Consider the following 26,213-nt stretch of genomic DNA (forward strand, 5'->3'; position numbering starts at 1 on the left):
TTGCACTGTGGGTGGATGAAACTGTCAACTTTATTTTTATTCACAGGCAATTCCTGTATTTTATGACCTCCCACAGGTTTGTGAGTATACACAATTAATTACAGCATACTGGTGCTAAATTTACAGCATTAGATATTTCTGGTTTTCTTTGGGAAACAGTGCTTTCTACTCACAAAGATCTTTACTGTTCAACATTTAACTGTGCTGCCCACATCAAATAGCTTCAAAATGTAACTCATTTCTTTAAACTGTTAAGGAGTTAAAAGTTAAAGAACAAGCTTTAGTTTCTTCATTCTTCAACCAATCTGCAAACTAGTCACTGTAATGGAATTCATTAACTTTTTTTTTTTTTTTAAGTTAAGAGTTAGCAAGAGTATTAAAAGAAAATCCAGAATTAATGACTCAATGTTTAGATTTTAGGATGGATTTAACAATCACATAGATGGCTTGTAGTGTTCATCCAGAGATCCTTAAGAGCATTGTGCTTTGAAAAAAATTATCCATCTTGAAAGCTCCAGGTGGTCTGCCAAAATGCCTCTTTCAAAGCAGCAGGCTGTCAGCAGGTGGGATTGCAGGGGAGAGCACTGGCAAGTGCTGCACTGCTCATGGTCTGGTGCTTCAGCTCCCAGCACAGTTCCAGTACAGTGGCTGACTCTCTCCAGGTCGCATGCACGTAAAGTCTGGATTATGACAGCTATGAAAAGTTATCACTTGTAGTAAGGGTTACATTCAGGACTGTTCTTTCCATCAATACCCAAGGCACACTTGATTCATGGCCAGGCATATTCTGAAACAGAGAACAATAACAATGAATAACTTTCCAGGTACTCTGCTCTCATACTATTTCCCAAACTGACTGCAGTGGGCTGCCACCAGGAGTGAGGGTAGCAGTTCTTCACCTCCTCAGTTGCATGTACACACTCTCTGAACTACCAGTCCATCCTCACATTCCCTACCCTTCTGCTTTTTACACTCCCTTTTTTAGTTCTCTTGCATGACTCACAAGCTGGGATCCCAACCTCTACCACAAACTCCTAAGACAGAATTCCAACACCATACTGCCCTTGGCTCTACTGCACCACCACAGGGGTCAGCATGGACCATTACTTCCCTGCTTTCCTACCCCACACATGAAGGACATAGCACCATATTCCCTTTCATTGCCACAACCCAGCAGTGCTATGGTGTTTTGAGCCAGCAGCTGAGGGGGTAGCACAGAAAACACAGCAGTTCCCAACCTGGCTTCAGTGTAAACTCATACAGGAATTACAGGGCAACGCCCTTGCACCAGTCACGTTGTTTTGTTTGATGTTATGTGGTGCAGTGGGATCCTCTGACTGGCTGTCATCTCCCCTGAGGCTCAGTATGGAAATTAAAGGGTTATGGGGACAGGGATCATTATGAATGGGAGGGAACTAATAATGACATTTGTCAAAATAAACATTTCTAAAATTAGAGTGATTTACTGACACAATGATAACAAGAACAGAACAGCAAGAAGCTTTTAGGATTAACCTTTATCTGCCTATTAGCTTTTGTTCTTTTAGCCATAGTTAAAACTACAGGGCATATCTGGGAACCTCATTACCTGTCAATGGGGTATCCTCCTTCACAAAGGTTGACCAAGGCATACAGCTGTCTCAGTGCATACTCATACTGAAATAAACAAACATTGTTAACCATTTCAGTGATGAAAAGCAGGCATTGTTTATCCAGACTAAATGGTGGAAATAATTTAGGGATGCTATAATATCCAAGGTGTTTAACTGATGATCTAGTACTGGGCTAAATGGATCTTTTTTTCTGCACACTTTGCTCTTTGAAATTCAGACAATTCAGCAATTCAGCTTCTTTGAACTTAGGCAAATTCAGCTGTGCTGCACATTGGCCTCATACACAAGACCATCTAATCCATTCAATTCTTAAAATCCCACAGAACAAAACCAAAAAGTCCCCTAAAGAGGCTATCTTGCCTAACATCAGGACTTATTCTTATCTAAACAGTCTAACAACAGGACTTGATCCTCAGCTGGGATCCCAGGAAGACCAAAGAGTAATAAAGCTCCTAAACTAAAAGGTGATTCTCAAGAAATCAGCAAGACAATGGAAATAGCAGCGAGGCTGCTGCAAGGAATGATGCATAATACTATATCATAATATAGAGATCTCAATGTGCCAAGATTATGAATTCACAGTGGTGATGGTTGTGTTTCTCTTTTGTCAGCAGAGATGTTTCAAGCAGAAATACAACATGACTTTTTTAACATTGGGATTTCTGGGGAGGGAACTGATGGAAGCAACAGCACTAACTGGTAAAAATTACAGATTTTTTTGGGGTTGTTTTTAGTAAACTTCTTGCTTACCTAAACGTAGTAGAAATGGTTCCCTGCTTCCAAAAGCACTACTTACCCTTCCTCCAAATCTAATCTGTATGACTGCCCCAAGGTAGCTCTTAAATAAAAGCTAATTCTTGCAGATGTGCCTATGACTGTGCTAATTTTTCTGGTCTGTTTATCAGGTTATATCCAATGAGTGACTTACCACAGGTAAGTGCCAGTTGAAACAATGAGCTTTGAAGTGGTTCACTGCTGACTGGTAACAGTCATAATTGCTGATGGTCAGTCTGTCTGACAGAATCTGTTTGGTCTGTTCTGTTGATCCTGTTACAACAGTGACTATCTTCTGCATGGACTCTTGGATGAATTCTTTCACCTGTACATAAAAAAAAAAAAGGAATTTAAAATATATGTTTTCTAAATCTAATTTAAAGGCTTTGAATCTTTGAATCTTTCTTTAAAGCTCCTTTAACTTTTAGGCTCTTTAGAGAACCAAATGTTGCCATTTATGTTTAGCACAGTCTCTTGGACTTGTCTCTTAACACTCAAATGAAAAATGACAGAAAGTCAAGACTCCTAGAACCCAAAATCACTTACTGTCCTACTATTTACTAGAGAAAGAAAGCACCACTAATACCAATACTGACTTCCATTCTGCAGGAGCTATTTGATTTGGGATGTTTCAGTTCTACTGAGTCATGTGCTTCTCTAACACCAAAGATTAAGTCTTCCCCACAAGAATCCCTGTGGATGCAGATGAGGAATTTCCTGTCAATACAAGCTGTGAGACTCACTTTTGCATTTACTTGCCTAAATAAGTAGATAATCACTACTGAATGTGTCTTGTGGAACAGATCACTGAATTTTAAAGAAAGAATAAACCATCAGCTAGAGGTTACCAGTTTGAAGAGTAATTTTGTTGACTTTCAGGGCTTTTCCTCCTGTCATGTTTAGGATAGAAATTAATCTGGCCTGATGAGCAATTATTTTTTTCTTACCTCCAGGTACGCTTTCATCTCTGCAGCAATCTTCTTAGCCTCAGAAATGTCATTGGTAGCCATCAGCTTTCGTTTCATGATTGCAAAGGGTACATCAGGACTAGGTGTCAGGTCATAGTGTTCCACAGGGGGCAGAGAAATGGGCATAGCTTTCTTCCCCATGCCCTGAAACTGCATCACCTTCAAGGAAGAGATGCTCTGAAAGATAAAAAGTGAGCAGGTGGAAACTGTCAATCACCCTTAATAGATAGTTCTTTCTTGGTCTGCCACGTAAACCTAACTCTCTAAATTTGTTTTATTAGAGAAAAGAAAGATCACAGGGCTGCAGGTGTGTTTATGCATATGCATATGTTGGGTTTTTTAATACAATGAGGTAAAAGCTGCCAAAAATCAGAAAACTTTTATTTCCAAAACTCACTGGGGGGAAAAAGGCTACCAGGTTACATAACTGCACCTTTTTTTTTTTTTTTTTAACAAGTCTGTTGCACAATGAGACTATTGTAAATGCTGTATCACCTCATAGCTCTTCCCATTTCAGAGATCATTGTATTTTTTAACATTTCACTAATATTCATAATATGCCTGGAAATGGTAAATATCTTTCTTATACTTTACTGAAGTGTCAAATCACTGACAGAACTTGGAGGACAACTTGTACCCCGATTTCTTGGATTAAAGCATAAGCAAATCTGATTTCCTTTAGCATCAGAATCATCACTTCTTAAATGCTAAGAGGTCTTCTAAAAGAAATAGCTCATGACTAAAAATGACTGAACCAACCCTGCCAGTCTACAGCTGGTTTTCTTTGGGGTTTGCTTGGTTTAAGGCATGAAAGTATAGGTTACAAAAGGCTTGAATATATATTTGAGCAGGAAGCACTCCCAAATACATACTCTGTTTCCATACTGCATCACATGACTGGTGTTGGTGCGTTTCTTCACCAGCTGAAACTGCTTGTGGAGTGTTTCTTTTCTTAGATCCTCCTGCATGAAGAAAGTTCCATGAGGTCAAAGATAGTTAAACTCAGCTATTCTAAAAATGCAAGGGAAGCTGAAAAGGGTCTTAGCTGCCAGTGGGTAGAAACATGTATAGGGCAAGAGCTATACAACCTTTGAAAGACATAGAAATAAAAACTGAAAAGAAGGTTCAACAGCATATTCTCATATTGCTTTTAGTAACCTCATCTCCCAGCAAACGGGCAAGAGGGGAGTGAACCAGCATACAAATCCCAGATTTGTTTCATTAACACTATTCTCTGTTATAGTAACAAGTGGGATAGCACAGGCCTGTATTTAAGCACCCCTGAAGGAGACATACAACTTACTGAACTGCACAGCTTGTTTAACCCATTTGGAGATGTGGTCTCAGATTAGCAAATAAAGATGATGTGAATTTGGAACTAGAAGTTAGATACTTTCTATCTTATAAATAACAAAAGACAACAATATTTCTGAAATTTGGTATTGGAAGTAAATTCAGTGGCCCAAACAAATAAAAATTATATATATGGTTCTGAGTAGTAAATAAATATTTTTACCAACTTAATTTGGTAAAAATTGGTTGATTTGGTCTCACATAAAGCCAAATATTTTCACAAATCTTGTAAAAGAGCTATGTTTAAAAGTCCTAATGCTCTTTTTTGAACATGAAATGAAGAAAATTTGTTTAACTTACCATATCTGAATCTTCCATCCAATTCACACTGTACCAGTCCCCAAGATAAGTCTGCCTTTCATCATCATAGTAACATGCATAAGATGACTCTCTGGGATTAGCAGCTGTTGTTGCATAAACTGTAATACAAATAGTAAGGGGTTTTTTATCTTCTTTTTTTTTTTTAATCTCCCTGACCCCCTCCATGATTTAATACTTAGCTGCAGATAATATATTTGTCTAATATTTTGCCTTTCAATGATTTACTTCTAAATAGCAGAAAGGAAAAAGGCCTGTTAATCATTCTGTTCAGTCACCCTCAGTGTTGTTCTAAGAGCTTCTTCTTTGCTGACAAATGTGGTCTGTGATGTTTAAAAAAATGCCTAAGGGAAAAAAATCTACTATCCAAGAACTGCCTGAAAGCAGTGTGCACTAACAACTATCTATTCATTTTCTTTGTAACAATAATGAGAACTTTTCTCCAAACTTGAAGTGAATCCCCCAAAAATCATCTTTTCTTCCACGTAATGCCACCTTCTAAGTAATATACTTCATTGGATAATGCTCTACACTGAGACAAAAGTAAAATAAAGCTACAACATCTGTCCCAAGCACAGTGTTCCCAGTAAGTCATCTCTAACACAACAGGAATACTGTAAACACATATTTACAGGTACCAAGACAAAAGCAATTTTGGCTTTTTGCCAAAGTCAATACATAGCATAGTCGTACAACTGAAGGAAAATCCATATTTTAAAGTGCAAGTGTTCCACATGATTTTACAGAGCTATTCTGTTGTTTTAACTCAGAATGTACCTAAAGCTCAAAAGTAAAAAAAAAGTCTTGAATCTTGTCTGTGCAGTAAAATGCTCCTCTTAGCACCCTTCAAAATGCTTAATAAGCAGCTTATTAAACTTCTTAGCTCATCAGTGAAAGCTGACAGAGACAACTTTGTACTCTAATATATAAATTGTCTATTTTCTGGCTTTCTATGTTTTGTGGCAGAGCTGATTGTAAAGCCAGTCCTCAGACTGGAAATTTCTGACAGAACAAACTTTGAAAAATATTGAGCATTTGTCTTGGGCAATCATCAACATGAAAATTTCTGTTAAAAAGAAAAACTGTAAGAAATCTTGGTGGGTGTCAGGCAGCATACCCAGGGCCAAACATCCAGGATGCTAAGGACAGGCACATGGCTGTTCACTGCAATCACATCTTCAAAACCACAAGAACAAGCACTTCTCTCCCTGACACAGAACAGCTCTTTCAAAAGGTTGTGATTCCTCACCCTAAACAAAGCTGAGCTTCTAGCTCTGCAGCAGAGAGCCTAGAAACCCTGAAAAATCCAAGTTCTACACCCTCAGTTATTGTGCAAATGTGCAGCAGAACTGCCTGGCAGTGGTGTCTCAAAACTGCTTTGCTGCTCTGTGAAACTGAGAGCAGGAACTTCACACCTATTAGCAGTGCTGAGGCTGAGAAATGTCTGTATAACCAGGGAAACTACTTGGTTCCTGAAAAGAAATACTTTTTCAACTTCTTATTTCCAAGAAATGGAAAGCCTTTTCAGTCTTTTGTAAGACACTATTAAAAGGAACTTCCTGTAAATGGAAAGCACTACCTTCTTGTGCTCCGCTGCTAAAATTCTACATAAACACACCTTGAATCTATTCTTGTCACAGTCAATACTTGTTTAGGTCTGTGACAAGTCGTGATATTTAAGTCCAGTAAGTTAACTGATTGCTCACCATTGATATTATCAGCCAAATGATTCATCATAGATCCAGACTCACATGCTTCAATGTAGAACACCATCTATAAAAATAAAAAAATAAATCAGAGACCTGAAGAAATTCCATGAGGAAATGGAGAAAAGTTGTTTGGTGCTTTTTAGCTATAGCTAGTTGGCCTGTACTGCTGTTCCTGAAACAAAAGCAATGCATAATGCTACAAAACAAAAGACAATTTTTCATTTTCAGGAATCAAACTCTGTAGAAAGGGGAAGAATAATAATGAAAAGGTGTTATTAATCTCTACAGAATCCATAGGAATGTACTGGCTATTGTACAAATCACAGATCAAATATACAGTCACTCTATAGGCACAGCAATGTATTAATATTGAACGTAGTATCTCTGGAACTGATGCCAGTTGTGTGTTCCTAACACAGCCAGCCATAGCAGACATTGCCACAAAGAACTGCTTAAAAAAAGCATTAATAAAAATGTTCAAAATATTAATTTTTTTCTGCTTAACAACACATGTGAAATAAATTCACAGAATTTTCTGACAAGAGGTACAGTCTTTTAAACTATGTAAGTAACAGTAAGAAAAACATGAGGTATATACAAACTTCCTGTAATAACAGTGAAGTCTGGAGTGAACAAAGCACAGGAAGAAAGGGTCAGGTACAAATTAAGGGGGTGCACTTACAAATGTTGTTTTTCTAGTCAGAATATGCAGCATTAGCAAACAAGAGTAATACTATATATCAACATTGACTGCAAAAAAAACCAAGTAAACTATTTATGGAAAATTTGGAGCAAATCAATCCTTTTAACTGCAAAATCCTAATGCAAATTTAACTGCATGTAACAGATTCTTCCTACTTTGAGCCAACTCTCAAAATAAAAACATGTCTCTTCTATGCCCACTGCTCTTTCAATTTCAGAACTTCTTGTTATTATTGCTATGCTTATTTACCTTCTGGTATTTCTTGTGATGATACATGTACCAAATAGTCTTATTCAAGTCCTTCACATGAAGCTGTAAAATAAGAAGGCTTGTATTAAAACCACTTACGTTCAACAGACACACAATTCACTTAAGAATAAATACTAACTGTTTGAATATATACACTATTTTCCCAATATATTTATCCAGTTCTTTGCCTTTCTGAAGTATAACATTCTAGCATTTACCACTCTGGAAAAGATGAGAAAGGGTCCCAGAGGATATACATGCCAAGTCACACCTGTGTGAAACAGTCTGCTTGGACCACCAAAGTCCCACAAACTGTGGAATAACATAACTTAAGTTTCAACTCAATGTTACAGATTCTAACTGGAAAAAATCCAAAATACAGTCATGAGAAGAATAATGTTCTTTTTCAGCCTCTCCCTTCAGTATAGTGCACTAAATATTCTCATGTTTTACATTAATTAGTTATTATTTTAGTATGTCACTAAAATTATGGGTTTTATGTTATTCCCAAAATTCTTACATCATCATCAGGAAAAGCCAGAAGTCCTGGAGCTCCATGGTCAGTGAAATAAACAAACACATGATCCTTGGGACCACTGTAATGAAAAAATTGCAAAAAAAGTCTTTTTAACTACTCCAGCCTAATCTTCATTACAACAACAATCATCTTCTTTTCAGTGCCAAGACATGTCAATATCTGAAAACAAGAGAACTGAAGCACCTCCTCCTCTTGGTAATAGTTTTTTTCTCCCAAGCATATTAGTTTGGATCCTTATTAGAGGAGATGAGTGTCCACAAAAGGAACAAAAACCATAGATATAGGCTAGTCCCTCAAACATGTTGGGTATGGCGATCACACTTCATCTTCCAAACTGTAAACTGATTCTGAGACATGGGCTGTCATGTAGGCTATGGTGGAAACACAATTGGTTTTTAACGGCTACGTGAAGAATTGATTATCATGTGGGCATTTCTAGAAGTCTGGTAAAAAAGGAATGCTTTTATAACTAAGTTATACCAAGGCACCAATAACACTGGGATAAATCATAAAAACCTCTTTGCTAAGACCCTTGGGTACGTGTAAGGACTACTATGGCCATAATCAGCCTCACAGATCACCAAGCAGTGTCAGCCTACAGCTCCACAAGGAACTGATGCATGTACACATGCACCCATGAGGCCAGACTGGCTCTGCAGCCAGGTGAGCACTGAGTGCTCACAGGCTTTGACACTCTCACATCTGTGTAGTACAGTTTGCTCTACAGTCTGGTTCCACTCTAAATCAAACAGATCATGTTTGGGGGATAGAAAGATTTTGCCCTAACAGTCAGATCTGCAAAGGAATTTTCCTTTTAAATTGTATTCAGGGACAATTAAATATAACATGTGTAAAAAGATCAGAAAGAATGTCCAGGCTCTGTTCCTCTGTACCAGAGTCCATAAAACTTTACTTGCTTTTGCACTTTCCTCAGAGCAAACAGGTACAACTGCAGCAGCTCAAGGGAACATTGTCCAGCCTTCTGTTTGGAGAGTAACCTTCTAGTTAGGAGGACCACTTGAAAGTCCATCTGGAAGCCTTCTGGGGAAAGGATAATTGCATTCTTGCCCCACTCAATAACAAAAGTCAGGCCACTTGAAAATTCAAACAAAGCCTAATAAAGAAGGGTTGGGTGCTACTTTTTGAGTTCCTGCTCTTGATCCTAAGTGCAAAAAATTTGACCAAGGCAGAATGTAAACAAGTGAGACTTTTATTTGTGGGTTCAAGTTGCCTTCCTGAGTACATTAAGAGACTTTGGCCCTCTGTGTAGCTACTCCCTTTATTGAATGGCAACATCAAGCTTTCACAGGTGAGATGTGTTCAGACATACATTTTTTTAAAACAAAAATTGCTTCATAGTCACCTCTTGACTCATTCCAGATACTAGAAGAGCACAACCTGGTAATGTGCAGTAATTTATTAATGTTTGCCTAGATGTGTGGCGTATATCATTTTCAACCTCAGCTTTTAAGGATGAAGTTTAAATAATTCAGAGCGATAACTTATTTGACTATTGTCCTGCTCCTTCTTTCTTATTGTTCTCCTCAGTGCCTGGGTGGGATTCTTCTGTTCTGTTTCATTCCTAAGCCTCTAAAATCAATTGTCAGATGAAGACAGACTTCACAATTTTTCTTTAACAAGGCTAGTCCTTCCAAATGGTTGAATTTAAATTCTTAAAGGTTTTACAGTAATTCCTGTACATAGAAAAATATAATATGATATAGCTCCTTCCCAATAGTCAGGAATATAGAACAACTTAGTAAGGAGGCATCACACTTTCACATCTCAGATTCTGCAGAATCAAGATGAATAACTGACACCAGGCATCCTTCCAAGAAGACTTATTATTAGGCCCTTAACTATATTAACTACATTCTTGAATCATCTAAATATATAAGCCTGTATATCCTACCATTAATTATAAATCTTACATTCCACTTAGCCAATCTATAATTTATTATTTTTCATATATTAGAATATTGCCAAACTTAGAATCATTTGTGTAGCTTAGTTTACAGATTATTTAAGCATAATACATCACTTACAAGTTTAATTGCTCATATTACTTTTTCAGTCACCAAGATTTTTTTTGCATTAATTGTAAACCATAATTCCACTTCATTAGGTATGGAATCATGGTTTATATTCAGCCTCAATAACTGTACATGTGCTACAAAGACCAAGGCTGGGATTAGACGTGCAATTTTTCCAGCTGATGAGCTGGTTAAGCTCTCACTGTCCCTCTGCCACTCACTGCTAAGTCTGGCCTGAGTTTGACCCAAGTCTTCAGATGATTAATAAAACTGTTCATGCACATTAAAACAAGCCTTAGAAAACCCTTTACAGAGATCTCCAAAGTTTAGGCACACTTTCTTAGAACTGCCACTCTTGCAAAAGACAATAGTCTAAATAACAAATACCTTAATACAGTTACTACTATCCTCTAGAACTTTTATACCTTAATCAGTCAAATATCAGCAGTTGCTTTCCTATGATGCACAGTTTAAGAAACTAGAATCACTATATTTGTAATGTGAAAGACCTGGAACTGCCATCAATAATTTTGCTGGATTCTCAAGTTGCTCTAATTTACCCTATTCTTTTGTTGAAATCAGTGTCAATTTACAACTACACATGCAATTATTTTCTAAATTAAATTTCTCTTACCTTTTCAATACTTTTCCTGATCCCACCCCCTTCACTGCTTCCTCATCTCCTCTGAGAACCGCAAGAAAATTCTTAGGAGTAACATCCTAATGATTTGAGAAGAATAAAGTTAGATCTGATCATAAAAACAACAAAATCTTCATTTAGAAAGATATCTTTTTAAAGTTAGAATCCATGCATGGATAACAAATTTAGCTGGCCATCTGTTTCAATACATCTTTATCTAATGACTCACTTGGCTGTTGAATCATGAAATCACTGAGTGACTGGATTACTGTACCAATTTAATGAAACAATTAGTTTTACATAGCTGTTTTTCAGATTGAGTTACAACATTTACAATCAAAGACCGTTCTTCCTTTTATTTCATTTGTCAGCATGGAAACAGTGTGAAGTTTCACTTTTATGACCAATGCTTCACTTCAAAGAATCTATTGTCTATATTCATCTTATGAACAGCGAACTTCATGCCAAACCAAGCAGGTGAATAAACTTGGTGCTTTATACTATGTGCATTTTGGAGTGTAAGCTACAGGGTGAAAGAATTTATTTAGACAGTGGACAATGGTGACCCTTCCCCTGGGAAAGGAGTTTTGTTCCTACCTCCTTTGTATAGTCCTTTGGCACTCCAGCGTACACATCTGAGCCATTAGGTCTGTTGATGACAATGCCTTTGGTTGGATTTCTGAAAGGAAATGGAACATAAATAGGAATAATTAGCCACACGCCATGCAATGACCATAGAAGAACTAGGAGCCAGCACACGCCTGAGAGTACAGGAACTTGCACCATATGTCATTAAGTGATTTCAGAATATAAAGGGCTTTGCACTTCAGTCAGTTACATATGTTTGTCTCAGGTGTCCTTACCCCCAGAGTACATTCAAGTATTCTACCTCAGATCATGTCAATTAATCTGAAGATGTAGGTGGATGGTCTCTATCATCTCTCTCCTTGCAGTCTTGTCTTTATTCCCCTTAACACTTTGCTCCCAATGCTGCTGTGCCTGTAAGGTCTGCTGATTTTGGAGGAAGTTGTTTCAGATTTAGAGGATGTATAAATCAACTTTATCATACAGAAAGCAATGATATGCTCTAGACAGTCACCAAGAATGGGACCTGTACCCATCTTCATTGAATTTACATTCTGGGAATTAATCTGATAATATCTTCCCAAAAGAGCCCTGGAAGTCATACACAGACCTCCCCTGTGTTCATGAGTTTAGGTTATTTATCTGCTGCACACTGTTAATGCCTGGGAGCTAAGATCCCTTATTCTCATAACAAAGCTCTGCAGTCCTCAGTGCCACAGGCGATGCTGAGCTGTGGACTAAGGCACAGAAAGCTCATGAGCACATTTCAAAGGAAAATTATTGTGCTGATGGCTGATGTCTCTATGCATATCACAGGTGGTTCTAAGGGTTCTTCTTTCATAACCACTACAAACTCAAAACACACTGGTGACTATGGCATGTCTATAGTGACCATATATGATTGTAACCAGTGTACATTCATCACTTACTCCTCATTATCAGCAATGTCATCATACATCATGACAATGATCTGCTCGTCTGGAATTCCATTTCGGTGTACAATCTGGTATGCATGGCACACATCTGCCTGAAATTAAGCAAATTTTCATTACTAGTTTTAACAGAAATTTTACCTTTGATACCAGAAGCAAAATAGCTTTTCAGACCTAAGAGCAGGCTATTGTCCAAAACAAACTGCATTCCAATATATGAGACTGAGGGGCGCTACAGAGATGAAATAAACAGGTTAAACCAGAGCTCACTGCCTTTCTCTAATTAGGAGAAGTTGCATTAATAGTAGAGACTATGATCAATATCTCTCCCTCATTACCTATTTTCATTTCTTGTTTAAACAGAAATCAGAAGTTACTTCAGACTTGGTACAGATAACAAATTTAACATGAAGTTCTCAGCGATAGGCCGCATTGTGTGAGAAAGTCAAAATAAAAACCTTCTGCAGTGACAGATAAATCCAAAGTGTGCCAAGCAGGCAAAAGTAGTTGGATTTCCACCAATTTCACTTAGTTCTGCACCAAGCCTGCACAGCTAAGCATTGAAGACTGTCCTTGACTTAAGCAAGTATTGTTTACCAATCTCATCTGTGCAAAGATTTTATTAAATCTTGCTTTACTATGAGATGAGAGTTTGGGTTAAGGAATGTTTTCTTTTTAATTATGTATTTCTTACTCTGCAGAGCAGAGACTTCATATTGTTCAGGAAATAACAGATTTCAGTGGAAAACAGAATTGCAGAATTTCTACTCAGGCTCTTTTCCTGATTTGTACAGGATATGAATAAGCACATTTTCTTTACAGAACCATCTTCACGTGATGCAGAAATAACAATACTCATTAAAGTGATATCACAGTAAATGCAGAACGCTATCAAAATGCTAACTTAATATCCCCAGCCCAAATTATTCTCTTCTTTAAAACTTACAGTTCCCGAGTGCCATAATGGAACATTAACAATCATTCCTAAACTTGACAACTACAACCCACCACCTGATAGAAAAAGCTGTGCAGGTTAATGGAAGAGATCTCATCTAACAAAAGCACACTCCAAATGCAGGCAAGAAGCAAGCTTTAAAGCTTACCTGTGTTGAACTGAACTAATTTGCAAATTTGGAAACCAAATTGATGTGGTTTAAGTGGACCAATGTCTGTTCAGATTACCTAGGAGTACTAGTGATTTTGATTAGTTTAACCAAAAGGACACTGTAAAATATTACAACTTTATAATTCTTGGTCTTTTAAGTGCAGATGAAACTGAAAAGACAAGACAGTTGTACAAGATTCTGTGAAGGGTGAGGCACGTTCAATGATAATAAACTCTCCAACAATAAAATCTCTTAATATGACTAACCCTGAATGTTAAACTGTTCTTACTAAAGCAGTTCCATTTCCTACTTCGCAGGTCAGCAGCCTATGTTCTCTTCCACCTACCCCAGACAATGTCCCAGTTAGTTTTCCATTTCCTTATATGTCATTATACCAGCTGCTGCCTCAACAAGTTAAACATTGAGGTTAAACAGAGTTAAGAAGGTATTGCATATAATATGAAACAGAAGAGCACAGGTTTGGCCAAGAACGTATTTGATTTTCAAGCAACCCAAGCAGAAGAAAACACTAATCACTAATCAGGGGTTCTCTACACTGATTGATAAGTAGGTCATACATCCCTTCTCACTCTCAAAATATCACACACCTCTGTGATGCTGATAGGCATCTTTACAGGCTGGCAACACATGGAAATGCTTAGGCATGCAGTGATACAGTATCACCAAATTCAATCAGCAAGTGTCTGAGCTCCCCCAGACATGTGGCTGGCAGTAGGGACTTCAGAGGTGTTTTTAACCAAGTACCCAAAACTAGTTAAACTTTCTAAATGTATATTATCAGCTTTTTTGGTTTCCTCTCCTTCCTTCTGGTTAGTTCACTTTTTGCTCAGTATGTCCTGTCTTAGCAAATAGTAGCCATTAGTAAAACCCTTACTGTAAGGAAAGGCAGATCAATGTAGTCAATTCCCTTTAATCTTGACTTATGCCTGTTTGGGGGTTGTCCCAGCCTTTTGAGGCTTTTGCTAAGGGAACTGTACTTGCTAGTAGCATAATGATATCACCAGCAAAGGCTAAAGCAGCAAAAACATGTCTTCCTGCTAAAACTCCATTGACTAAAGTAGGACAGTTATGAGTAAACAGTTAGGGTTTATTGCATAGAATTAGCTGACCTAATTAGTCACCTTTGATATGGCTCATGATTGGTCCCTGTAACCCATAAAACTCTATAAAACCACAGCAAAAAAGTTGTGTTTTTCTTTTTTTTTAAAAAAAAAAGCAGCTAGAGCAGGTAGGTGTATGTGAATCTAGAGTATTTCCTGTTGATGTGTAACTGCCTCTCAAATACTGCTATTTGAGCCTGTTTCTCTCAGAAATATTTCTGGCGTATCTGTATCTGTAAACTACTCTAAAAGAGATAGCTATTCACTTGTTCCGGATCTCTTATTGGAATTATTCTTGCTGGTTTAATATGTGAAATGTATGCTACGAACATTTACTGGATAAACTGTCACTAAACCGTGTTTTTGTGACTGTGATTTGGGGTAGGGCAGCAGCTGCCCCACACAGCACAGGAAAAGGTGCAGTTCCTGCTGCACAACTGACCTTATGGGCAGCTCCAAAATGGACACTGTTAAGGGCATGGTTCAGACCTTTCACATCCTGGTTAGCCTAAACCTTTTGCTACATCAGCAAACTTCGATGAAGATCTGCTTAAATAATTAACTCCTAGATTTTGAAAGGATGGGGATCAGAGGGTGAATTACCCTGGTTTCCTCTGCCATACAGCTGTTTACACATTTGAATGACACAGCTTTTAAGCAAACTACTTGAGGGGATTTTTGGAAAAATCAAGTTGTTTATGACACAAGCTTGCATAAATAATTCCTAAAGGGAAGGGTTTGGACATGTGTGAAATTGGTTACTTCTTATCTTATGACTGCTAGGTTCATGGCTGAAAGGAACTTTAAAGCAGCATGATTCCCACTAAAGCTGTGCTGAAATGCCTAATAAGAACTAACACAGCCTAAATAAGAACAAACTCTAATATATAAACAAAGTAGAAGAATATGTCTGAAATGCCAGCCATGTCTTACTCCTTTGCTTAAACAAACATCAGTGAATCTGCCCAAAGCTATAACTCTATCAAGAATTGAGGGAAGTTTTCCTGAGAGTTCAGTTTAAATTTTGTAAGCACAATGAGAAATTGCTAATTAAAGCCATGAAGCTAAGGCATCCTTAGTGTCTGTTATCTACAAGACAGGAGAATTTAAGACTGTCCTGGAATAAGATACTGCTCTGGCTGGTAGTGTCTTGAATCCTGAATAGTCTCTGACCCACAAAGCTCAGCAAATATAAGACTAAAACCAACTGAAAACAGACCCATGTATACAGATACATATTTTTTTTAATTTTGCCTGACTTTTTCAGTCTGGCATTCCTTTTGAGGTTGCACTCCATCTTTAGTAACTCTCGTTTTGCATCAGGCTTTTCCCCAAACTATGCAGTTTTGAGTATCCAGGAAGCATGGGCCTGTCTCTGACCTGATGTGAAGCCAGCTTCAGATTTGAGTTAGCTGCTATGTCCACCTCACAGAAGAGCCAGACTATTTATTCTAATGAGAACCAGTTTGTTGAGTCATTCTCTAAATCAGTCAAAAGCATTTAGTACTGTATTTGCTCATGTATGCCACCAAGCATTCCAAAAGTATTTTATCCAGCTCTTTGTGCAGTAGAGAGCTGAGCCACTTTCCTAGGAACACGGGGAGTACTCCTGAACAGCAGCCAGTCCAATAATAGAAAAGCTGCTACAGAGAAGACAGAAAAATTGCTGAGGAGCAGACTGGAGCACTCTGATAGCCCTTCCACATCCCAAACAACTCTAAGCAAACCACTAAAATAAGGATAAAAACACCAAAGAACTGAGAAGCCACAAGCATAAAGCAATATACAGCTAGCGCTGCAATGACAGTAAGCCTACCACGCTGGGCTCTATACTACACAAAACACTTAAAATTTAATTTAGGAATTTGATGAGATAAATGTGTAAGACAAGTTTAAATCATCCTGATTAGGAAGAAGTCCTGGTTCAGTCATGACAGTGGAAGTAACTGCCTGCAAGGTGTGAATCTTGCTCATATTAAGTGGAAATGGTGGGTTTTTTCCTTATCTTTTCTATCCTTGGTTTGTACTGATAATGGACCCTTACCACTAACACCTAAATAACCAGTCAGGAGGCAGTTTCAGATTCCTTGAGGTTACAGGTGCAAACTCAGTGTTTCCTGGGTCTGCAAAGTCTTTACAAATTACTATTCCTGGGGTCTGTACAGCATTTCACATATGAAATAAGATATTTTTGAGTATGTCATCTATTTCTTCTGCTTTTGTGGTTGCTCTGTCAGAAGAACACATTACCACCAGATAATTACTGTGGCAGAGAATACAGTACGTGTTGACCATGTTGAAGCAGGCAGCATGCAAAACAACTGGAGCTCACAAAATAAAAATACAAACATGTAAAACCATGTATTAACTGTATGCTGGACAGCTGAACTGAGCAACTGAAACCCATAGGTGTATCTGATGAGTTCTCAGATTACAAAGGGACATTATGAGTGCTTAGTTGCATGTAGGGAATAGCAACAAGTCCAACTAATAAAAAAAAAATAATTCTGGAACATATCTACAAATGCACTTGTACACAGGCTAGGTCAGAGAAGTTCTGGGGAAGAAGGGTGATGGCAGGAGTGAAGTGAATTAGAGTATAATGTATTTACCTCTGCAGTTTCTCCCTTGGAAAGCAAAAAATTGCACAAATGTGCAACTCTGGAGCACTGCTTTGATTTCTTATAGTACAGGTATGATTCTACCAAATAATACCACGTTCCTATGTGTGTTCACTATGTATTCTGAAGTACAGAAGGGAAAGACCAAGTCCTGTTCCTGGTTCCTCTCTAAGTGACTTGGGCAAATAATTTAATTACTGAAAATGTTTTTGCTTCCACCTCTGGAAGGCAGGAAGGAACACTAACACAAAGACATAGTGATCAGTGTGCATGTTTTCAAAAATCTGTCAGAACTCCTAAGATCTCTGTAGCATCTTTCCTCCTCTGAATAACTCTCCTAAAAGTCTGTCATTCTGATTGTTTTGCTGGTAACAAATTTCTCCAATTTTTTGATACCCAAGGCACCCTTGTCTGGATGACACTTCATGGCACACACAAGAGGATTTCCCATGACTAACTGCTGGGTCTGTCTCACCACATGCCACTCCTACCATGCATGCTCACTTCCACCAGGCCCTTAAGGCTGGCCAGAAAAGGAGACTAGGCAGAACAGCACAAGCTGCTGATGTGCTGCATCTTGTTGGAATTGAGTTCATAACAAGTTAAGATGCACAATACCTTGCTCAGGACACGCAAGTAAGAACCCAGCCTCATTGTGAAGGATCCTTCATACAGACTCTTTAATGATGCTGCTTTTGTCACTTTCATAGGATTATTATTTGCATTCTAATTTTCTTATTTCCAAATGTTAATACCTGAAGCAAGTGGTAGTTTAAAATACAGAGATTTCTAGTATTTAAATTCAGAAAAATCTGACATGGCAGATATTTCACATTAGTTGACATTATCTTCAAAATTAAAGTATTTAAAGAAATTCTGCTGTCATTTTTCTAACATTGAAAAGGAATTACTTAATAACTATCTGCAAAGCATGAGCACACTCAAAAGTTAATAGGCTTCTGTGAAACTGGCATGATCCAAAGACTCATTCACTGTTGGACACAAGTATGTAAGTGTGGATCTTGTGTCCTTCATAACCCTATTTCACCTGTCAGATACACTTGCCATTGAAGACTTACTGACAGAAAGATTTAAAAACTGTGCCCAGGCAACTGAGAAAAGGAATTCTCATGAGCCACAGCTTCAAAATTGTAGTCGTATTTAAAGAACGAATGTTGTGGTATTAAACCCTCCTAGAATGGAAGGGAGCCAGCTAGACTGGTTATACAGCAATAGCAACAAAAAGAGCACAACTCAGTAATTAAATTGGACACCCCAAGACAGGCAGTAATCAAGTGCAGCATCTTTTTCATATTAGTATTTTCATCGTTTCCCAATTTCAACTTTAAAACTCTTCTTTAAGATTTAATTTGAAATAGGAATAGTTTATATTAAGGCTGTAATATTCAAACTATGATTACTAGGTCATATCTACACTGTAAAGAGCTGGCAAAATCCCTAAAACCTGTTTGTCAAAGTGTTGAGCTAGCACTTGCCAGTAACAGGTTGATCTTCAGATGCAACAAGATTGTCAATCTGATTCATTTAGTTTTAAGCTCATCACTGTGCTGGAAGTTACAAACTGATTGTGAGCTGAGAAGGAGGAGAAACATACACAAAAGCCAGGGTGCCCAACACACCGAAGATTGTTCTTCAATCAATCAATCAATCAAGAGGAGGAAGTCTCTCTATATTTTACAGGAAGTTTCATTAAAAATAATAAATACTTCAAAGGTTTCAGCATTCAACAAATCAGCCAGTACATGTCATACAACTCAGTTGTAAAAATGCTCATTTTGTACACTAGTTTTTAACCAACAATACTATAATAAACTATTCTTCTAACATTTAGAAATATATAAATGTACATACAAATCAGAATTAAATTGATCCTGTTCTCCAAGAAAGCCAAGTTGCATGTTTAGAGCAAAGATGGCATTTGCATAGATTTATTTGTTTAAAGGATTGTCCACCATTCCCCAAGGGGAAAATGCTGCAGAAGTTTTCTGACTGCTGATTATAAATCTTGAACTTAATCAGAGTTAAGTCACTTGGATTTAATCCTGTCCATAGTGACACCCACACTCAGTTCACAATTTCACAACACACTGGCTTTTCCCAGCAGTGTTGCGCTTTGGAGTTCCCTGCACTGTATCTTTGTTGTGCCAACATAATTCTGAGGCCATGCTGTTGAACACAGCAAACTGGTTCAGGTTAAAAAGGACCCTCTTCCCTATGTCCTCCACTCCTCAAAATAAATAGAGCATTTGCAGACTTCAGACACTTTTTAACTAGAAAAAAGGGAAGCTTCTCATAGCATAATGAAAAAGAGGAAAAAAATGGAAAGAAACATGCATGTGTCTCAAAATGAGGTTTACCTCTAGATACCATTTGTACAACTGCAAGTTGGGGTTAGAGCCTCTAGCCTAGTCAGTAACAGAGTATTTACCCTAAAAGGACAGGTCTCCCAGAATGCAGAAGTGTGATTAGAGGAAGAATACTTCTCCTGGAATGACAGCTTTTTCAAGAGGCTGGAAAAAGTTGTATTAAAAAAAATAAATTAAAAATCACATAGTGAAAAGGAGTAGTGGAAGGGAATTCTTGGGGTGGTAACAAGAACTAAGAGCAGGTTCTGAGTGAACCTTGCTGCTTTTTGCTTTAAAAACTTCACACACACACCTGGGAGTCTAGAAGTAGAAGGACTTGCTCAAATGACAGAACATCTAAACTATAATCAACTAGTCTAGATGACAGCAGCTATCACCTTCCCTCAAGTCTGGGAGCTGGCATTTTCTGGAGCATGGACAGCATCAACATGTGGAACCAGTGGTCCTTACCTGGTGGCGATAGTTGTACCAGCCATTAGAACCTGCAACAATCACCACCCAGTGCTTGCCTCCATCTTCAGGTTCCTCCATGGGGAATGTGCTGACGCCCAGAGCACAGCCCAGCAGCACAACTGCTTTCAGTATCATCTCTCTTCTTTATTTACTCCACAAATGGGAGGAAATTTTCCTAATGAAGAATTTTGAGAGAAGTAAATGAGATAAACAAATCAATAAACAAATGCAAAACAAACATCAGCAGTATCACAATTAGAAGCTTTTCTTGCTTGTGGGGTTTTTGTGTTTGTTTTACAGACCATTTAACACACAGTACAATTTCTGGTCATATCTTCCTTTAGCACCAAGCTGCTACTAGTTACAATAGTTTTTTGTCAGCTTTCAAATCTGACTGAAAGCAGTTCCGAATAGGACAACCAAGTTGTTCAGCTCCCTCTGGTTGTTTTGTTCTATAATAGCTGGCAATGAATAAGTCTCAAAAACAAAGCAAGCCTCACTACCAATTACTTCACAGATAAAACTATTTCAGATTAAAACTATTCTCTTGGTCTCTGCTTATGTGATTCCTTGGTTTCTACTCACTGGCAATTTGCCCATTATTACTGAGTCAAATCCCAGGTGATATAGAACACTAAAGACATGGAGAAGTTCTGGGGAGCTGGAAGGTCAGTGTCACAAAAGCTCTCTGTGCCCACAATACCAAAGAGGGTGGAAAGAGGCCGTGACACTGTTCTGCACAAGATACAGCCCTAACCACTGGGGCTGAGGGGAAGTGCAGGCTTTGAGAGCCTCATGCTATTTGTGCAACCTGTTACGCTAGTGGAGAGCACATGTGAACCAGTACCACATGAAAGAGTAGCATTTTTGCCTCTTTTGCTCAATGGCTAAGTGTTTGCATAGGGTGCACAGTGAGAAAACTTCATCTGAGCCTGATAAATCAAATTTAGAAAAGCAGAGTACAGGGGAGTTTTGGGTCCATGAAGAAATGGCTCTATTTTCTTGAGAGGACTAGAAGTAAGGTCCTTGCTAGTGAATGCCCTGAGCACCTTGATTGTCTGATAATGCTTTTACTCTACAAGCAAACAATCTGGACACATCTGATCACAGGTTTAAGGTCTGCGTTTTGAATTGGGGTTGGGGGACAGGCAGGTTCCATTTATTGGTCACAGTCTCAGGTCTGCTGTATCCAATGTGAAGTATTCTTAAATGCTTCATCTTAAAGCAAACTCCCCTGAAGAATTGTGTGCTCCTGGCACATGCATAAAGAGTACACATTTCCTCATGCACTGAGAGAAGGGATTTTACATCCACCTACTTACAAAAATGAGATCCTGGAAGTTAATCATTGCTGCTAGGTATGGAAGAGGTGTTGTGGTAAGAAGCAGAGTAGTCTACTTTAACATGGCTTTCTCTGGAATAAAAGCTGGAAACCCCCAAGCCATTCAACACAGTCACGAGGCAAAATGTCAAAACTACCACTAAACCAAGTAAATGGTATCTAAGTCAGCCTCAGTACCCCAGTCAAAACCACCAGCCACTAATCCTGCAGCCACTAAATGAGGCTGGGACAGAGAAGCAGCCAGCTCCTCTCCAAAGCAGCTGTGCTCAGAGCAGACTACTAACCTAACAGATAGCATGGGTTCACTGGTCACTAAGATTTAGTCTTGCAGGCAGTAGTATGAAAAATATATATATGAATATATTATATATATATTTAAAACTTGGGGGTTTTTTATCCTTTTTAGTAGAGCTAGCACAAAGTAAAGGAAGTCATAACAGTCAAGGCAGAATCAAACATTAACTATTATGAAACTGCTTCTTCCAAAAATTTATCTTTTAGGTAGAACCCACTCTTGTCACTGCCTGTAACACTTGGAGCAAGAATAATACACAATAACTTTGCAATTTAGGGTTTGCTGAATTACTAACTTCTTCAGCACTCAAGCAGATAAAAAGGAATAAGCAGATTTTTTTCATTGGATGATTACACTTTCCCATGTTGAGCTGGAATTGTAAAGTTTTGTCACTGTTGCCAAAGAATGTGACTTTGTATGGCAACTCTGCCTGATCTATCTTGCCACTTCTTCAGATGGTAAGACAAATAACATACCGAATAATGTGCTGAAGATGCTCTGTGAGTACAACATCCATAAGTTGCCTACAGCCTGGCTAAAATTCATACCAATCTGTTTAGAACTTCTGTAAAGCACCACAATATGCCACAGGCCAATGAGCCTATTCATTGCCAATATTCAATTTCATGTATATCTAACTCTTGAAATATCAGGCAAGAAAGGAAAATCAATATTGTTTAGACAATCTGCTTATAAATCTTAACAGAGTTTGACTTACTGGAATATTGAGCTGAATTTCCTGCAAACAGATCCCTCAGAGCTCAGTGTCTGTCTCCTAACATTTCTCCAACTATAACATGAATTATATTTACACGAAAAAAAGAAAAAAAAAAAAAAAAAAAGAGAAAATTAATGGTTCAAATAATTGCTGGAGATTCTGTCACATGATGCTTAGCTCTTTGAGTTACCATTCATTAGAATCCAGGGCATATCAATAGAAGCTGTATTGGTGCCAGCTGTTCACTGGGCCATATAACATGATGGCTAATTTGAAGGGAGGTACTGGCACACAGACATCTGTCACACAGAAGCAGTCACTGCCACTATCAGTTACTGATATACCAGGCAACTGGAAACAGTTTGATGGGATTGTCTTTCCTGGTGAGTTCAGGCTCCTGACTATACCAACAAGGATCTACAGTTCTCAGGACCCCAGCCAGTACCTCTGAGCGGGCCTGTCTGTGCCACACACACATACCACAGATGTGCCACACACCAGCACTGCACTGCGCCTGCAAACACAGGCCCCACAACAGAAAATCCCTGGGCCGGATCAGGAACAGAGACTTAAGCTACCAGCCCCTCAGACAGTCTCTCCATGAGGGATTCAAGAGTCTTCCAGGTAGTACAAGGGTATCTAGGTCCTCACACTTCTCTGCTGAGACAAAAGTTGTGACTGATGCACCCAGGAAAAAAAAAAAATAAACACCAAGAAACATTGCACTGTGCTAGTAAATCATGCATACTTTGTCATGGATTATTTAGAATAGAAAATAACCTTCTCTTTGGCACAAATTAATAACATATAATCTCTCTTATTTCTCTTCTCCTATACTATAATTAAATCAAAATAACACCAGAAATAAGGGAGGGAATTATAAAAACCCAGGCATACCACCACATAATAAACCATAATTAATAAATGCTCATCTCCCTGAAGTTCTCTAAGCAGCACTTAAAATAGGTTTAAACACATATGCAGTGGTAATGGGTCTTCATTGCTGTTTAAAAAATAAAAAAAAAAACAAACCAAACAAAGTACAAACAAATGATGATCAAACACACAAATACACTCATGCACACACATATTTCTACTTGTTTTAAAGAAGGCCTCTGAGTGCAAGTGGGCAATTTAAAAGGCTGTGTTCAGGGTTGTGTTGTATGAGTTCTTGACCTACAGTTGAGAAAAGAAAGCTCCCCATCACATGCTTTGTCTTCAAATCATATTAAGAGAGAGCAGCTCAGCTGACCAGCTTACCACAGGTACAGAAAAAGCCTTTCTCTGAAGATCCATCACATGCAATCAATCCTAAATCACATGCAGATGAAGACTATCTGGACAAACAAAAAATTCACAAAATAATCTTGAAGCTTTGGTTGACCCACAAAATATCATAAGATTTGATCAGCTCTGCCTAGTGTTTCTGATAGAATAGTTAATTAACTTTGCCTTGAAACCATGCCAGGATAAAGGCCCATCTCAGACACAGCAGGTTCAGCCTCAGACCACCACGTACCCATGCAGGTAAGGCTGCTGTGCAATTTGTACCATCTGTGAAAGAAGCACATCCAGAACTGGGTGGCTTTTGCCAGAAGAATTCACTCTTAAAACCAGTCTGTCCTGACAGAGGTACTTTGACCACTTCCCAGTAGATAACTAGCATACAGCTCTGACTTGATGAGAGGGATACTTAAGAAAGACCCCATCTAGAAATGGCCATCTGCTGCTAGAACAATTTTTCTGTCCAACTGCTTGTTCCCTGAGTTCACAACTTTCCTTTGGGAAACAGTACTTTAAGATAAATACTCTTAGAACAGGATAGCACTCTAAAGAAAGGGCTTGATCAAAGTATTTTCCACTAGCTTTTAAAGCAATATTGACACTTCAGTAGCTTGCACTCCAAATACCTTAAGCACAGCCTCCAAGAGCTATATAAACAGAAGTATCTCTATTTTACTTGCATGAGAAGTACACTAACAGTAACCTTGCTGAAAAATAACAGCCTTAAGCTGATCAGATGACCATTAAAGCTCTTCTATGAAGTCTTTAAGAGCTCACTTCCTTTAACTCCTAGCCTTTCAGATTCCCGAACCAAGCCACAGAGTGCTTGCATATTGCCAGCTGTTGTAATACTTAGATGCTGATTTCCACAAAATATGTGACAGTCTTCCTCACAGAAAACTGATGTCCACTGTACCATCAGCAGTGTTCTACCTACCTACATGCTGTGCTGGTTGCTACACAAACAGAAACCTACGATCAGGCCCCTGCACAAATAACGTGATTTTCTCTCTGTGCCTGTGTCATAGAAAGAAAATAATCTTTATCACTATAAATTCTGACAAGGCACATTTTGAAGGGGATTATGGTCCCTGTTGCAAAACATTTCCTTACAAAGTCTGCTAGTAACCATTCTATGAACTGGCTTAGTATGATTAGAATTTGCAGTAAAATATTTCTGTTTAGTTACTGAAGATGTATAAGCCACTTCTACCGTAAAAACCCATGAATCTGTAGTTAGCTCAAAATTATTCTTGATATTAAATAAAGGTATTTAAAAGTAATTATAAATAAGTTCATTCTCCTGTTTAGTTTTCTCAGCAGCAGAGATGGTACAATTTACCTGAGGGTAAAAACAAAACAAAACAAAATCATTCCTAGAATGGTGATAAGCTAATACATCTGGTTTAGGGGATTTTTTTCTCTATGCATTTCAAAAACCCAGGTTCAAATCTGGCAAACCTTAAGGCTTCAATAAAACTGCTTCTGCTATTTACTTTCTTATTTGTCTGCAGACATACACAGCCTCTGCCATCACATTCTGATAGTAAGAAAAAACAGATCCTGCAATACTGCACGAGTAACTTTGTTACATTGCTTGAATTGGTATGGGGGTATAAGGGTAAAAGAGTAAGTCAGATAATGTAAGAATGTCTGCTCAGCACAGATGGAAATGTTGGGGGCACGGAGAGAATTAAATTCTGGAGAAGTTATTACGCAGAAACTCCAGTGTGAGATTACACAAGATTCCGGAACTCTACGTGTTTATCTTAGCATTTCAGATCTTGGCTACAATATTTATGTTAACCCCCAAACACAGACACTTAACGCAACTGGGAACTAGTGGTGCTACTACCTCCAAGCAGAACCTCACGTTACGGCAAGGCTGTCTACCAGCTATAAATAACCAGCCACAGCGCAGCACCTTTCAGGCATCACCAGCTCTCTGCAGAAATCCCGTAAATAGTTACTCCATCCTTTTCTCCCCTTAAAAATGTATTACTGGGGATTAAATCTAAGTTGCTGCCACTGCTTTCTCCCCCCCGCCCCGATCTCCCTCAGCCCTGGGCAATGCCCTCCGAAAGGAGCCGCTCTGACTCCTGTCTCTCTTCCAGCACGGAGGGATCAAATACAGTTCCCGGGCCAGGCGTGCCAGCCGCAGGGCCAGACGGGGCGCCGGGCGAAGCGGCGGGGGCTCGGCAGCGCTCGGAGCCCGGGAAGGAACCCGGCACCCCCGGCCGTTTCCCTGGGAGGCAGCGGGGCCGCTCTCTCGCCTATGCGCCCGGGTAACGGAACGGGCCGTCCCCTGTTCACAGCTCCCTTAGCGTCCTCCCCCTCCGGCCGGAGCCCCCGTACAGCACAGCCCCGCCGCCCTCACCGCGCCGTGCCGAAGAGTCGCCGTCGCGGCCGCTCTGATTGCGGCGGGCGCCGTGCGGAGCCAGGCGACAGCGGCGCGGGGGGGGGCGGACCCA

General features: G+C 38.9%; 1 protein-coding gene across 3 annotated transcripts; it reads right to left on the bottom strand.

The window, feature by feature from the left end:
- LGMN (legumain) lies at positions 1–26,213 on the bottom strand. 3 transcript variants are annotated; one of them, XM_015631235.2, is made up of 16 exons: positions 26,120–26,208; positions 23,719–23,795; positions 22,459–22,530; positions 20,101–20,278; positions 12,413–12,510; positions 11,496–11,577; positions 10,893–10,978; positions 8,208–8,283; positions 7,688–7,750; positions 6,733–6,799; positions 5,009–5,127; positions 4,228–4,317; positions 3,335–3,532; positions 2,542–2,712; positions 1,589–1,656; positions 1–787 (listed from the first exon to the last, which is right to left on the bottom strand). In XM_015631235.2, the coding sequence occupies exons 4-16, from the start codon at positions 20,236–20,238 to the stop codon at positions 748–750; spliced, it is 1,296 nt and encodes a 431-aa protein (XP_015486721.1). In that variant the 5' UTR covers positions 20,239–20,278; positions 22,459–22,530; positions 23,719–23,795; positions 26,120–26,208; the 3' UTR covers positions 1–747. The 3 variants fall into 3 exon arrangements, with proteins under 3 accessions (XP_015486721.1, XP_015486722.1, XP_015486724.1); XM_015631236.2 differs by lacking the exon at positions 23,719–23,795 and having other exon boundaries at positions 26,120–26,165; XM_015631238.2 differs by lacking the exons at positions 22,459–22,530; positions 23,719–23,795 and having other exon boundaries at positions 26,120–26,213.

The sequence above is a fragment of the Parus major genome, chromosome 5, assembly GCF_001522545.3.
Source record: "Parus major isolate Abel chromosome 5, Parus_major1.1, whole genome shotgun sequence".
Classification (NCBI taxonomy): Eukaryota; Metazoa; Chordata; class Aves; order Passeriformes; family Paridae; genus Parus; species Parus major.